Source organism: Oncorhynchus kisutch, linkage group LG16 (assembly GCF_002021735.2).
Source record: "Oncorhynchus kisutch isolate 150728-3 linkage group LG16, Okis_V2, whole genome shotgun sequence".
Taxonomy (NCBI): domain Eukaryota; kingdom Metazoa; phylum Chordata; class Actinopteri; order Salmoniformes; family Salmonidae; genus Oncorhynchus; species Oncorhynchus kisutch.
This window is the reverse complement of record NC_034189.2, coordinates 49452934-49469496: the sequence shown is the minus strand read 5'-3', so window position 1 is coordinate 49469496 and position 16563 is coordinate 49452934. Positions and strand designations below refer to the sequence as shown.

Sequence of the window (16563 nt, the reverse complement as noted above, 5' to 3'; positions counted from 1 at the left end):
GCCTCACTGTGATGATATATACACCACTTCCAGGATGTGGCATCATTTAGCTCCTTGTCGTCCACATTTGAACAGGTGATGGTGTTGAGGTCATATGACACGATGACAGCCACGGCCAGACGACAGGCAGAGGGGACGCTGGTGTATCTGGTCGACCAAACAGACTTTTACATCAGAGTACGAGATGGCTTCCGGCAAATCCAGGTGCAGTGTTTACCGGTGTAATGGATGCAAGCCACTATATTTATAAAATACAACACCTTCATCCTTTGTTAATGTTTACATGATTAACTTGGAAGTTTTACCTTTCAGCTTGGACCATACATAGCTTTACCCCCTGACCAGGTAAGTCGTTGGAAATGTGCACTTGAGAAATGCTGACAAACTATTGTGACAGTGAAGGAATCACTTAAGGAAGTTATTAATCACATTAGTGAATCTTATTGACATGATTTCTCTGCCTGTATCCATCTGAAGGGTAATGAGGTAGCAGCTGTCGACCCTCCTCCAGTGGTCTACTACCAGCCAGACCATCCCTCTAACTCGGCCACAGAGCAACCCCCCAGACAGCTAGACCCCCACGAGCCACAGCCTGAGGGACAACACCCTGTTCACCCTGACCCACGTTACTCGACTCACCCGGATCCACGCTACCCAGCCCAGCCTGATCCACGCTACCCAGCCCAGCCTGATCCACGCTACCCAGCCCAGCCTGATCCACGCTACCCAGCCCAGCCTGATCCACGCTACCCAGCCCAGCCTGATCCACGCTATCCAGCCCAGCCAGATCCACGCTACCCAGCCCAGCCTGATCCACGCTACCCAGCCCAGCCTGATCCACGCTACCCAGCCCAGCCTGATCCACGCTACCCAGCTCAGCCAGATCCACGCTACCCAGCTCAGCCAGATCCACGCTACCCAGCTCAGCCAGATCCACGCTACCCAGCTCAGCCAGATCCACGCTACCCCTCACATTCAGACCCCAGATACCCCTCACACACTGATCCACGGTACCCCAGTTATACAGACCGACAGCACAACCCTGACCCTGTTCAGCCGGTCCAGCCCCAGCCAGCCCCTGTCCCACAGAACCCGGTTTACACAGACACCCGCTACCCTGTAACCCCACAACGCAGACCCAGACCCCCTGAGACCCCCAGCCACCAACACACGTCAGGCCCAAGCGTGAGTAGCCAGTGATTTAAATGTCATAAATGTAACCTAAAAACATGCCACTGCTGAAATACTTCTGATTGTGGATGTGATGGGAAGCACGTTTTTTTCCTTCTGCAGATTCACCTGGTCGCCCTGAACGCCCCCCAGGGGGGTAACATGCGGGGTATCAGAGGGGCAGACTTCCTGTGTTTCAACCAGGCTCGGGCCATCGGGCTGAAGGGAACCTTCCGGGCTTTCCTCTCCTCCAAGCTCCAGGACCTTTACAGCATCGTCCGCAAGTCAGACAGAGAGCGCATGCCCATCGTCAACCTAAAGGTACTATCGGCTAAGACTGAGATGCATTTTCAGCTTCATTCAGAATCCCAGTATCATTCCATATCATTTAAGTAATTGGCAGCAACCGTCCCTAACCATTTGTCTGTCCCCTCTATAGGACGAGGTCCTGTTTGACAGTTGGGAGGCCATCTTTAGTGACTCAGAGGGCAGAGTGAAGGACAATTTACCCATCTACTCCTTCGATGGCAAAGACATTTTCACAGACGGCACATGGTGATAAACTACACTTCTACATATCACTCACTATACACAAAATATCAAATCCTCTCTTTTTACAACACCCATAAGGAGGCATTGATAAGTTATGTAAAGTTAACGGCTGAGATAGTGAATGGAAAATATGATGATTCATTCCTTCATCTCGTTCTCTCCCTTATTCCCTCTCCTCACCCAGGCCAGACAAGATGATATGGCACGGTTCGACCAGCAGGGGGCACGGCCAGGTGGATAACTACTGTGAGACGTGGCGTATAGGGGAGCGTGCGCTGACGGGCATGGCCTCCTCTCTACAGGGGGGCCAGCTCCTCCAACAGAGAACCAGCAGCTGTCACAGCTCCTACGCCGTGCTCTGCATCGAGAACAGCTACATCGGACAGTTCAAGAGATAGGACTGACCGACCAAACGCACACACACACTACAGCCAGATCAAGAGATAGGACTGACCGACCAAACGCACACACACACTACAGCCAGATCAAGAGATAGGACTGACCGACCAAACGCACGCACACACTACAGCCAGATCAAGAGATAGGACTGACCGACCAAACGCACACACACACTACAGCCAGATCAAGAGATAGGACTGACCGACCAAACGCACGCACACACTACAGCCAGATCAAGAGATAGGACTGACCGACCAAACGCACACACACACTACAGCCAGATCAAGAGATAGGACTGACCGACCAAACGCACACACACACTACAGCCAGATCAAGAGATAGGACTGACCGACCAAACGCACACACACACTACAGCCAGATCAAGAGATAAGCCTAATGAAACACCCACACAAACACATCAGCCAATCCAGGAGGCCTAACAAAAGGTACCTACCAGTGGAGGCTGGTGACTTAAATAAATAGTAGGATGGTAGACCCAGGGTATAGGTGTGGAACGCACGGGGACAACAAAGTGTTTCAAAAATTGTCAAAGACTAATTATTTTAACCTAAAGCATTTAATAAAGACATTTATAGTACACTATTTTGGGGAATGGGAATGAGAGGGCTACTTACAGTGTTGGGAAGGGACCACAGCAGTGATTGAATGAGGGTATGAGGAATGAGTTGAGGTGTTCAGAGGCTTGACCAGTGCAGGACAGGATTTGCCTAAAAAGACAAACAATAACACAACACACTACACAGTTAGACAAAAGAGCTAAGAATGAGTTAGTCCAAGCAAGGAGTAAAATCATTGATGTGTAATAATGTGATTGTGTTTGACTCTACATACAGTAATGAGAGAAAATTGATAGGGGTACTCAGTGCTTGGAGAGGAAACATTCAATGTGCCAGTAGATGAGCGGCACATGAGACATGGCTTCAGTTCGTCAAGAGATAGTTGACAATGGTAGTGGAGTGATCATCACCTCTTAATAAGGGAACAGGAGGGGACTTCCCTGGAAATACAAATAGCAGATACATTCCATTACAGCTGCGCCCGTCATAGGTTTGGACAACGAGTTTCTCTATGAGGTTAAACTCAGACATCTCAAAATGCATTAAGTCAAATGCAGACTGCCGCGCATCTCGCCCACTTCACACATCAAAGTAGCCCAAGAAAAGTTCCTAATTAAAGCCCTGATCACCCACATACCTGACCATAACTGACAACTGCAAGCAGACTGGTGGCACCATAGGTCCCAGAGCGTGGGGCAATTTTTACCCCCTGGGGCCTAGAGTTTTTCCTTATATGGTAACCTAACTAGGAAAACTCTGGACCCTATAAAGTATGCCAGTGATTAATTAGTTGTAAAAAAAGGTTGATCAGACTGAAATATAGTCTCGTTTTCATCCCATACAGCATGTCCGATTTCTAGCGTTCAGGTGTGCCTAGGCTGCTGCAACATTTGTCATGAGTTTTTACTTGTGTCTGTCCGGAGTGATTGTGAGATCTTTGCTAAATAAATACCGGAGGAAAGTAGAAAGCTTACTTGAGTGCACGTGAAAAAATGTGCTGTGTCAACCTCTTGAATCGAAATGTTTATGGATGATGCGATGAAGCTATTAAATCATTCTGAATTGTTTTCGACATCCTAGAAAAGACAAGTCGAAAGGTCGATATGTTCAACAAGTAAAGCATTCTAACGTGCAATTACCACTGCAAGCTCCTTGTAGTTGCCCTTGTTGGCGGGAATTTCCCCTCTCGTCATGTCCTCTTATCGATGCAGCTTATTCACAGAAGCTTGAATGTCGGCATTTATATTCTCCCTGCTTTTGTTTTGCCGTTTAGCTGAACGATCGATGTTCTTCAGGTCACTGTACCCACCTTTTGACCAAGGCTCAGACTTTACCTAAAGCAGGCAAGGCCAGCAATACAGGCAGCTTGATGAAAAGCTCCCTGTTAACCAGCTTTACTTTTGATACCAGTTGGTATCGAACGCCCTCACCTTTTCATCTTTCTTCATGAAACTGATCTCAGGCAGTGGTCGACCCTCCCTTTTCCGTGTACCCCAGAGAATGAAAGGGGTTCTTCAACAAAGTCCACAAACTGCACACTTCACGCTGGTAGATAGCTAGCTACTGAAGTTAACGAGGCTAACTTTAAAAAAAGTTAAATCAGTAGCTGGACACAAAAATTAAGTTCTAAAAACAAGAAAACAATTTATATTCCTCTTCTGTCTCCTGTCATTTGAAAAAAACAAATTTGAATTGAATAAAATACCAAAAATGCTCAACTATCACTGTTCACTCTTAATCTCTATCTGACAATGTCACCAAGCTTCTCAACACATAGAATCCCCATAATGCTCTGTGGCACAATCCCAATACAACACACTGTTTGTTATCTGATCCTAAAAGCTTTGATCGGTTGGAGGACTTCCACCGGAAGTGGTCATAATTACCATGTATGTCTATGGAAGGGGGTGAGGCCTACAAGCCACCTAGGTTTTGTATTGAAGTCGGAGGAGGATGGAAGCTAGCTGTCCGGCTACACCATGGTGCTACACCAGACAGTGCTTTTGAAGTTACTGTAGACCATTGCAAAACAGTGTATTTTAATCAATTATTTGGTGACATAAGAATATATTTAGTATAGTTTTATCTAAAAAGTATAACTTGAATGTTTCTAATGTTGACATTTTTATGAAATTCACTTAGGATGGTCCTCCCCTTCCTCCTCTGAGGAGCCTCCACTGATACATACACACACACACAATGGTGCTTTGTATATAACAGCTACATTCCCCTTCTCAATACACTCAGTCCAGCTGGCCAAATAGGACCACATGTCCATAATATGGGGTTGATCAAGAACAGTGACAACCAGGCTAAGAGATGGACCCCCCCCCCCCCCAAGCCACCCCCTTTTTACACTGATTGCAGCTGACTAAACAGCCCACCCAGACCCCCTGCACATACGTCTAAATCGCTGTTCTGTAATCACCTCAACACTGTGGTTTTCAGTAGAGTTTGTATTCATTCCACTTCTCCTTTTACTGTCCACTTCAGAAAGCCATGTTCATTGGGGGTTAGATAGACTATCACAATGTACATTTATTATATCAAAAGCATAATACCTGCACTGTAGAAAGTCTATAGCCTTTTAACAGTTTGCCCTAGAATCAAACCACACCACAGACCACACCTACAGATTAAACAGGACACATTCTGTTCTGAGTCCAACAAGCTAATTGTTGCAGTATTGTACATTAAATGTTTATTATCCAATGTTGTAATTGTTTATTCACTTTACATTTTGTTGTAATCAGTACATATAACCAGTTTTTGAAGCACTAGCTATAACATTGTCGTAAATGTTGGATGTTTTTATTTTTCTAGCGGACATCAAAAGGGAACAGGATATTTCAAATGTTTTGATAACAAAAGGGAACAGGATATTTCAAATGTTTTGATAACAAAAGGAGTATTTATTTTGCGATTAACATTTTGTTAAGTAGTTTTAACATTCACACTTTTCAGTAATGGACTCCATGGATCTATGTATTGACAGAGGAAGAGATGAGCCTGGGCCAAGAATCATAACATTTTGTATCAAAAATCAAATTACTATGTTTTTGTTCTGCAATGTCCTTTTGCGTTTCAAAATCCTCAAAAGTGCTCTTAAGTGTTTTTCATGTCTATGCACTGTGATGGAAATTAAATAAGGCTTTTAATCCAAAGACCAAAGCATTGCAGCTCACTGAATGAACCGGTGTATGACCCTGGTGAGGAGTTTTCTGAGGTGACATGTACTGTGCCATCTCTCTCAATGTCATCAACGTTTATTAAAAAACAAACAAATGCTACATTGTTTTTCCAAACTGATTTATTTGTAAATCAAAAATAAAATGTTGACATAAGCCAGTTTTTTTTACAGCAACAAAATAGGTTCACAGTCATTCACCCAAAGTGTATATTTTCGGCATTGATTGAAGTCAGTGTGACAATAAACATGAACAATTCTGACAGTTAACGTTACAAATCTTATCCTATACTGAACTCATTGGCTAGTATACTGCACGGCATATAGACCATAAGGTGCAATTAATCTCATACCTTTGTATTTGTTTGAGGCCATATGACCATATGACCATATACAATATGATCATTGTATACTCTACAACCTCATCACTATAGGCTGAAACCTACCTTGAGATATGACCTTTTAAATCAATTAGAGAATAGTGCAAAGTTCAAGTTGCATAGCGTTCTCAAGTGAAGTGCTTGTATTGTTCACACACATCTTTTATCCACCCTACATGTAATTAATAGGCACTCAACTACTATAGTCTATATTCTGACATGATTTCTCAGTTTTGTAGTAAGATGGTCCTAAGATTACTCAAGGGGACAGGAATTCAGCAAACCACTTCCTATGCACAGCAATTAAATTAAACTAAAGGCAACTTCAATAAAAAATTATTGGTTAGGTGTGATCTGCATTTATGGGTGTACTTTGAGTGTGGTATAAACACATTTAGAATGTAAAGGGTACACCAGATATGAGTTCCTCGAGTTGTCAGATTCCAAAGAATAAACATATAGGCCTAAAAGATATTTACATTTTTCAACTTCATTTTGCATTTTATTTCCTGTGACAAACATTTAAGAAAACCCAATTTCACTCTTATGCACAGATAAATAAATTGTTCCATTAAAACAGTAGTTCTCAAACTGGGATGGGATGCAGAAAAGAGAACGGACCTATACATTTTTCAATAATATCCTATAATCTGAGAATTTACAATCAACAAATAAAAGCTAGACAATCAGGCTCCACTGATGTTATGTTGGTGCAGAAGAACACCAACCATGTCAAAATACATAGAATTGTATGAAATTTGCTTAAAAGCAAACAAAATTTCAGCTCCATGGCAAAATGCATAGAACTGCAGGAAATTGGTTTTAAAATTGCAAAAATGATTTTTCAGCTCCATGGCAGGATGTGGAATTGCAGGGGATTAGCTTTGAAACGGCAAAATAGTGTCCACTGCCAAGATCATATTTTGTATTTATGCTTTGGTCTGTGTATGTTTGTTTTTTACCACTCAACCCTTATGGTGGGTGGAGACTCAGAACACAGCTCAATTGGTGGGTCACGAAGCAAAAACATTTGAGAACCCCTGCATTTAAACAATACAAAATAGCTCATTCGAAAATTCTGGAAAATAACATGCAGAAATAAAGGTCTGCCAGCTCATTGCTAAATCCTCAAAACTCATTTGCAGTAGTTCATAACAACTATACTCCAGTTTACACATTCACATTCATGTGGGCTTCCTATTACAAAAGATGACAATGAACGTATGATTAGCACTGCTGGGGGAGAAAATACAAATCGGCATGAAAACATTTAAACAAAAATAGGGGAGAGTGGGGAAGGTTGAGCCACCCTTGTTTCTAGGAAACCATATACAAAATGTTAGAATTTGACCAAATATCTAGGAAGAGGGTCATCATTTCATTGAGTCTGAAGGAAGAAACCACATGAAAAAAGTTAAGTAAAAAAGAAAAGAAAATAAGATTTTCACCAAGTCAAATTATTTTCTGTTATAGAGGTTTCATGATGCTTGTATCTAAAGCAAAGTAGATCATTTTAATATTATTCTATACATAAGCATGAAATTATTGTATCTGTGTGTGCTAATATAATCCAAATGTTTGCCTTGGGGTAAAAGTTGAGCCAATTGAAGTGTTTTCTTGCCAGGCATAATGCAAGGCATTGTCGCTGGGATATGAGGTAACAGGGCCTGGCCAATGTTAAAAATATATATATATGAAGTACAAAGTGTTTGTTAGGAGCCTGTGTTAAAAAGGTGCTTAAAATGATTAAAAAGAAAAAGCAATTGTGTTCAGGAAATAAAGATAGATATTATTTTAAAAAGGTATTGGTAATATTTCATTCAGTAGAGACATTTCTATGCGGCTTAACTTGCCCTATTCCGTGGCTCAATTTACCCGAATCTCGGGGTAAATTGTGCCAAGAGACCACTTTTTTTCCCCAGACAACCTATGTTTTCAAAACTGTAAAGTTTACATGAATTTTGATTATTTCCAGGGATGCACAACATCCTGAAATATATGTAGATATCTTTGTTAGAAAGAATACAATAGATCTCCTAGTGATGCTGAACGTAAAATTGGCTCAACTTACCCCACCCTCCCGTAAGCAAAACTATACACAAAATGGTAGCTAAAACACTTCCTGACACAAGGTGCATTGAATTACTCACTGGCAGCAAGCATAACTTGTTCTCAACTGGCCTACCTGGTTAAATAAAGGTGAAATCAAAAAAATCCACTGACATGGTTAGTTTGAAGGCCCTAAAACAATTGGCATCTGCTTTGTTCACAAGCAATCGCTGATTAAACCTAAGACAATGGGAGTGTAGTGAACATACACACAAAGGGCTTCATTTAGAAAATATTTTCACTCTTCAAATAAAAATCTTCAGGAAGATTCAGCAGCCCAAAAATGCATCCTTAAAAATGCATTAATCTAAAGCAATGCTAATGTAATCACATAGTAATCATGATCCTGTGGGGCACACCTCTCTCACTGGAGGACTTCTGTACAGCTAACAATACACACACAGATTCCAAAATATGGTTTTCGCTAATCAATACAATTGCAGCAATTGTCGAGAATTCCTAATGATCGCAAACAGTGAATCATTTGCTGAATATAACAGGCTATTGTTCCATCAGTAGAAGAAGTAGAATTAGTTAGACTGTTTCTGTAGATCATTTCCTATTGGTCCCCTCTAATTGAGATAATTATTTTCTCAGTCAGAGTTACGAAAACAAACATGCTTTAACATCAGGGAAAATATGATTACCCTGTATTTGGAAAACTCTGAACATAATCAACAGTGGAAAACACCATTTGGGATGTTTCTGGGATAAGAAGAGCAAAGCAGCCACTACATAGTACATGTCAACAGTCTCTCTGAGAACATTAGGCTGACAACTAGGCCCAAACTCTGACTATTAAAAACAAAACACTGTTTGAGTGAGAAGTAGGGATTGGTCTACAGCCAAAAAAGAAAATTCCTTAAATGTACCTACTACAGTAGCTATATGCTGGTCTATTGTACTTCGAAAACAATGTTGAGGCAGGTTGCTTAGGATGCAAACCTTCCCAAACAGCCTAATTCATTCTCTTAGAGGTGCTCCCACAATGTGATTTGTACCACATACAGGGTCATGTATTGCTACTTACAAGCAGTGGTGTAAAGTACTTAAAAATAAGTACTACTTAAGAAGTATCTGTACTTTACTATTTATATTTTTGACAACTTTTACGTCACTACATTCCTAAAAGGAAATAATGTACTTTTTACTCCATACATTTTCCCTGACACCCAAAAGTACTTATACTTATATTTTGAATGCTTAGCAGGACAGAAAAGTGGTCAAATTCACACACTTATCAAGAGAACAACCCTGGTCATCCCTACTGCCTCTGATCTGGCGGACTCACTAAACACAAATGATGTCTCAGTGTTGGAGTGTCCCCCTGGCTACTGATGAAGAAAAAATGCAATTGTGCCATCTGATTTGCTTAATAAGTCATTTGAAATCATTTATACTCTTACTTTTTAATACTTAAGTTTATTTAAAACCAAATACTTTTAGACTTTTACTTGAGTCATTTCTATGAAGGGATCTTTACTTTTAATCAAGTATGACAAGTTGGTACTTTTTCCACCGCTGTTTACAAGACCATTAGGCTCGATCGAGTGAGCTTTTTTTTATCTTGTAGTAATGTAGGTGGGCCCTGCCTGTAATTCTTTAAAAAAAAAAAGTATTCCATAATAACATCCTTTTGGTGAACTGTGGAAGCCGTAGCGAGAGATTCCCAGACCGTTTAGACCACTCAAAGTCAGTGTAGGGGGTTTAGGTGTTGATGTAAAGATGACACAATGTTCAAGGGTTAGTTAAGGATTATGGCAAGGAGACCCTTTATCTACTTCCACACAGTCAGATGAACTCATGGATACCATTGTTATGTCTCTGCATCCAGTATGAAAGCAGTTAGAGGTAGTTTCGCGAGCCAATGCCAACTAGCGTTAGCTAGCGCAATGACAGGAAGTCTACATGAACAACTTGCATGCTAGCTGTTCCGATAGACTTCCAGTCATTACGCTAACGGCAGTTAGCAATTTGGCTAACGCTAGTTAGCAAATTCCTTCAAACTGCATGCAGATACATAAAAATGGTCTCCACGAGTTAATCTGACTCTGGGGAAGTAGATAAAGGGCTTCACTGCCAACATTCCAGAATATTCCTTTCAGGCCTTCACGTTGTTCCCATTGGACAGAGGTTCCGTCTCTGAGGGGTTTGATGGTACGGAACATAGCTCAGTGGGCGTGGCCTGGTCTGTGTCCCCTCCCCCTCCTGCCGATTGGTTCCTGTAGTGGCGAATGATGACCCAGGCAGCACAGCCCAGGTAGATAACCGTCAGCAAGGCAAAGTAGAAGAAGTAGACCAGGAACTATTGGAGAACAGAACAGCACTCATTAGAAAACATATGGTGTTCCCATATGGGTGACGTCAGCTTGCAGGAAGTCGTCTGAGCGTGGTCGTAATCAGAGTGTGTGTGACTGACCTGGGAGTGCACGTCTAGTCCCAGACCCTTCTTGTCAGAGACGATGAGGGTGATGATGGTCTTCAGAACGGTCGCCAGGAAAGTGTTGACCCCAAACACCAGGGCACACAGCTCCTTGGTGAGCGACGAGGCAATCTGGAAACTACAAACACCACAACAGGATAGTCAGCAGATTAAATGTACAGCCTATAGTAAGAAAGACGTGACAGTTCTATGACAATGCATTCATGCACTGCACACGTCTGAACATGAAAATCCCACAAATCCCATTATACGTATACAATGACTTTAAATAAAAGTAGACCTAAAGAAACGTACATGGCGATGGGCACGAGGAACTGGTAGAAACCCTTGAAGAGGGAGTAGGCCACATAGCAGACCCAGATGTTGCTGGTGGTCCCCATGAGGAGCAGCAGGCCAGCCTGTAGAGCCGTGATGATGCCGATCACCAGCTCAGACCACACGTTCCAGCGGATCTTCACGAAGCCCGCTGCAAATGACGTGATCGCACCTGGGACAGAGTAAACGGGGTGGAGTTAGTCGAAGAAGATAAGCTGACTAAGTTAATGACTGAGTAGGTGATTAAGGCTTGGGGGAACTTCATTTAATAAATGCTGTGTGTGTGTGGACTCAGGGTCACAGTTTGACATTATCATATCAAGGCAAACAGAGGGGATTGCTAGTTCAGTAAGCCTTTATGTTATTATAAGGCATCAATAAAAGAATTCTACTAAATGACTATGGGGAGCAGCACATTGTCTGGCGTCATCTCCCTGTGTGATCAACATCTAAACCATTGTCATCTTCCACCACCTTTCAACAGAACGTGACTGTTTAGTCTTCTATTGTCTCACCACATTCTGCTTCATGGGAATTCCTCTTCCTAGATTGATGGGCTTTGTATGTCTCCTGTCCTTGTCAGCTGTTTTGGTCATTTAATTTCAGTCATAATTAAATCATTGGAGAGGGGTCAGTCTAAAACAGTGTTTCCCAACTCCAACACAACTTTTTGTTGTGGCCCCGGACAAGGTCACCTGATTCTACTTGTCAACTATTGAATCAGGCGAGTTAGCCTGGGGCTACAACAACGTGTGCTGTTGGGGGTACTGGAGAACTGGAGATGGGAAACCCTGGTCTAAGACAACTCATTTGACTGAGAAAATATGTACCTTGAAGCATGTTGCCATGGTGCTCTCACTACTACCTCTGCCAATTGCTGTAGGGGTGTTAATATTTTGTAGGAATCATTGACTTGGAGAACACAGGCTCCAACCCTGTCAGACAGTAAAGACCCAGGTGAATGCTACACATTGGTCATTAAAACACTTGTATACCTGGCTTTGGAGGGCCTTTGTACCCAGACTAAAACCTAGGGAAATGGATCCCTCACCCAGTAGTGTGGAGACAGCCTCCACCCCTCCGTTGTAGACGTGTTTGTTCTCCGTGGCGGGGTACACCTTGTTCCACAGGACATGGACGTACAACAGCACCAGGTAGTAGCCAGCGGAGTTGAACACCCACCACAGGCTCCACAGTCTCAGGCTGGGCCTCCGCGGCACGTTCCTCAGCTCCTTCAGCATCTGAATAAACACAGAGTCCCTCCAGGAGGAACCAGAGCTGAGAGGGGCCAGGGAGGGTGTGTCACCTGAACCCAGGCCCGCTTCGCCCTGCTTCATCCTGGCCAGCTCCGACTGGGCGGCAGCCTGCTCCTGGAGGTTCCTCTGGGCAGCGTGGTGGGCCCTGTTGAAGAACAAGGACCTCTTGGGCCAGGGCAGGCAGCAGGAGAGCACCAGGCCGAAGGACACCAAGGCCAAGGAGACAGCACTGAGCGTGGCGAAGGAGAGCCTGCCTACAGATATCAGCACCTGGCCCAGCACCGAGCTGGCAAACACCCCCATGAGGACGCAAGAGCGCGAGTAGCTGGCCACGCGTTGGTAGAGCTCTGGGGTGACCAGGGAGAAGATATAGGAGGAGTAAGCCACGCGTGCTGCCATGGTGATGCCGTAGAAGAACTCCATGAACTGCATCTCTAAGAGGGAGGAGCCCAGGAGGAGGAGGAGCCAGATGGCCACGTGGCTGAGGCTGGAGAGGACCAGGACGGGCTTGTAACGCAAGACGTCTGTCAGGAGGAAGACTGGCACCAGCACCGCCATGTAGGAGTAGGACAGGATCGGGTTGATCTCATTGGTCACCTGGAGGAAGAGAATGGCGGGTATGAGAGGGGGAGACCACATAGAAGAGACAGAGGACTCCGTGGAATCTAATTCTCCTTGTAAAAAGTTGCAGCTGAAGGCTCTATAAATGTGCCGGCAGGTGTTCTCAAATTGCATATTTAGGCTAGTTTCCTGAGAGTCCTCGAACACTGACAAATGCACATGCCTCATATGCTGTTCAGAATAACCTTGTCGCTGTGCTGACACCTTTGCCAACGCAACAATGTTAATCCCCCTCCACAGGAAATGAGCCAGACAAGCCTACAGTAACCAATCAGAAAAAGACTCTGGCCTAATTTGTAGGAATGTGAACTTTGACCATACTGAGGAGGGGTTACTGCACTCACACTGTGATAGCCTTATTACAGTCCAGTGGGTTCCATGACTAAGGAACACTGGTTCAATTACTTTAGGATTGAGCGGTTGCAGTTCAAGCTCCTAGTATAAATTCAGATGGAACACGTGTCAGCTGATATAGCTTATATCAGGGTTGTCCTTCTACGTGTCATACAAGGCTATAGCCTCCAGCGCAGGACATTGTCTTTCATATCCCTCAAAATCAATTGGGCCTCGGGTTGAACTGACATGCCCTGGCCTTTAAATATTTACATTGAACCTTTATTTAACTAGGCAAGTCAGTTAAATAAAGGTTAAATACATTTTTTTTTTATTCAGTAGAAGACCGATAGCAATAGTTGGCACGACTAACAAAATACTTGTTTACTAAGCAAGAGTGAAGATAAGTTTCTTGATCCTTCCTACTAGTGCTCCAAAATGATTGAATTCACATCTTAATCAAAATATTGACGTGCAATATCCATATCACATGCAATATTTTGAAATGTGTAATGGACGTTTTTAATAGTTTCCACCATTTTTTCTCCTCTTGCGGCTGCTTCCCACCAAGCGGTGCAGCTCCTCCTCCTTGCTGTTAGATTCACTGTAAGTTCGCATGCTATTCTGCTAGGTCAATGCAGTCAACTAATCGTTCCAAATAAGAACGATGCTGCTTTCCACTTTGGTTCTTAATAGCGATGGGGGACCAAATCTAAACAGTTACATATCGGGATATTATTTGTGACTATATATATCATACCACTGACAATATTGGCAATTTGTTTTCAGCACTTTTATTTCCATGACTTATCAAAACTCATTTTCTCATGGCTCTCTCTTGTCCCTCTGCAGCAGACATGGTGAGCAATATGTTTGGAACATCGAATCGCAATGAAATCACAGTATCGAATCGCAATATTTTTTATTTTATTTTATTTTACTTTATTTAACCAGGTAGGCTAGTTGAGATCAAGTTCACATTTACAACTGCGACCTGGCCAAGATATCGGCACCTAGGTATCGTGATAATATTGTTTTGTGAGGTCCCTGACTGTGCATCACTGACCTGTTCCCTGGTGAAGTTCTTCTCCATGCTGAGCAGGTTTGGTGTTATAAAGGGCTCCCCAGGCTTCAGCTGCACCATAAACCCATAGAAACACAGGAACACCACCGACAACTCCCAGGTCCGGGCGGTCTTGGTCTGGCCGTCTGAGGGGTCCTCAGGTGGGGGAAGAGCCATCTCGGGGTCAGGCTCTCCAGGGGAGGTCTCCTTCAGGTCCAGTTCAGCCTCTTCCTCCACAGCCTTGTCCCCACTCACCATAGCGTCTTTGTTCACCATGGTAGTGGCCTGACAGTGGACACTGGGGTCCCAAGTCTACCTCTGACTGTATCAAATGACTAAGTGGTATTGCTATAGTGAAGAGGCTTGCTATAGGAATTTTCATATAGAAACCAGAGAGTAGGGCCTAAACCTCCAATTCAGATGTTCTAAGCAGACAAGTAGAGATTCCTGTTAGCACTATTCCCTTCCACAGAGGATCCAGTGTTACACATTATACAGAGGGGGTGAGAGGGAAACCTTTCACAATGACGAACATGGTGGTAAAGTGCTACCTGCAGCTATTTTCATACTGTATGTATGAGAGAATGTCAACCTTTGCTCCATTCCATGGATTAACAATGATTGAAAGCAAGCTAGTTTACAGCTGGACCTCTGGTCATTGTGAACCTGAAAAATACAAGAATGTTTGCAAATAGTCATTCAAAGTTTGTTTTCTGACAAGAGTGCTGTATTCTTCATCATTTTGTGGGATGGTGCTCAACCAAACTCCTTATGTCGAAAGCTGTCCTTTCCCGGGCAGTGACATCAAATCACACGTATTATAGTAACAACCATGGTAAACAACGACCCAAACAGATCTGAGCTGTCAGGTCACTAGTATTATTTGGGTGCAGTCAGTGTATTATAATGTTGTTGTTCTCTGTTGGGACTGATTTACTAACTTGGGGTTGACACACTCCAAAAATAGATTCACAACGAACGACTTTTGTAACGTCTACCTCTTGACCAGCTATTGCATTTCAGTTTACCATAGTTAAATAGCTTTGCAATGCAATTGCAATGCATGCGAGACCAGACATAGTTACTTTAAAAAGTATTCGCTAAAACAGGGGTGCAAGTTCTGCACGCATGGCTGGCACGAGCCATATTCAATGTTAGCTAACTAGTTACGTTAGCTAACCAGATTCCAGTCTGGAATACCTAACGTTAGTTAGCTAAAGGTAGCTAAGCTTGTCTGGAAAAGGTAGCTGAGCTTATAAACGAGCTTATAAACCCCTTGCTAGTGAACAATGTCAGAGAGCTAGCTACAGCTAACATCAACAAGCCTAGACAATTTAGCTAACGTTAACTGTCTACAGTAGCTGACATTATCTAGCTAATATTAGCTACACCATGCGAGTTAATATTATCTTTTTGCAGGGAACATTGGTGAACTTGTTAGCTATCTGAAGTTGACACCAATAATTGTGTTTTAAACAATGTACATACAACTTTATACATTGACAAGGAAAGTAGGTAAAACCTACCTCTAAATTCTTCCCCGACTGAACTCGTGTGTGCGCTGTTGTCCAGTTGAATGCATTTAAGAGCAACTGAGTCTGTGAGATTTTGCAAGGAACTATGGGGGCTGTAGTTTCTGTCGGTTGAACGGAGATAATCCAAAATGCACCTTAAAATGTATTTAATCAATTAACATTAGTATATCACTCAATGATCAATACTTTTCACTAGTTTCAATATCAATGGCAAATAGGCTACATAATGTATTCCAATATATTAGGACATAATATCACATGAACATTTAATTAATAAAGATAAACACCCTACACAAAACATAGAGCATTCTACTGAGCACGCAACTGAACATTGCCCCATGGATAATCATTGGACCTGACCGTCGCGCGCTGTGAAATGAGGGAGTTCTATTTTCCTGGTCCGGGTTGAACCAAGCAATGGCGCATCATTTCATCGGGGAGAGCGGGGAGGGAGGAGCGCCCTTCTCAAATCAACAGCAATCTGCCCCCCTCGGCCAATCATCCCGAAAAATACAACATCTCTTTTCCATAAAAATACATGTTTGAATGTTCAAACTAGTTTTCATTGGGAAGGCAAATAAAGCGTTTTTATCGCAATCACTTTGGCACAGAATCCGACTCA

General features: G+C 43.0%; 2 protein-coding genes across 6 annotated transcripts in view; one reads left to right on the top strand and one right to left on the bottom strand.

Annotated features, from left to right (window-relative positions):
- LOC109879360 (collagen alpha-1(XVIII) chain-like) overlaps positions 1-5989 on the top strand; it is a 96233-nt gene extending 90244 nt beyond the window's left edge. For 4 of the 5 annotated variants that reach the window (XM_031792812.1, XM_031792810.1, XM_031792808.1 and 1 more), the window contains 6 exons: positions 76-204; positions 313-345; positions 478-1185; positions 1294-1491; positions 1610-1725; positions 1907-5989. In XM_031792812.1, coding sequence (XP_031648672.1) covers positions 76-204; positions 313-345; positions 478-1185; positions 1294-1491; positions 1610-1725; positions 1907-2120 — 1398 coding nt within the window. In that variant the 3' untranslated portion in view covers positions 2121-5989. The remainder of the gene's footprint in view (positions 1-75; positions 205-312; positions 346-477; positions 1186-1293; positions 1492-1609; positions 1726-1906) is intronic. The other variant, XM_031792809.1, reaches the window with a different exon arrangement.
- A 2-nt stretch (positions 5990-5991) lies between these two features.
- On the bottom strand, positions 5992-16037 carry LOC109879370 (reduced folate transporter). Its single transcript, XM_031792813.1, has 6 exons — positions 15933-16037; positions 14410-15072; positions 12185-12986; positions 11113-11305; positions 10795-10936; positions 5992-10680 (listed from the first exon to the last, which is right to left on the bottom strand). The coding sequence occupies exons 2-6, from the start codon at positions 14680-14682 to the stop codon at positions 10477-10479; spliced, it is 1614 nt and encodes a 537-aa protein (XP_031648673.1). The 5' UTR covers positions 14683-15072; positions 15933-16037; the 3' UTR covers positions 5992-10476.
- Positions 16038-16563: the final 526 nt, after the last annotated feature.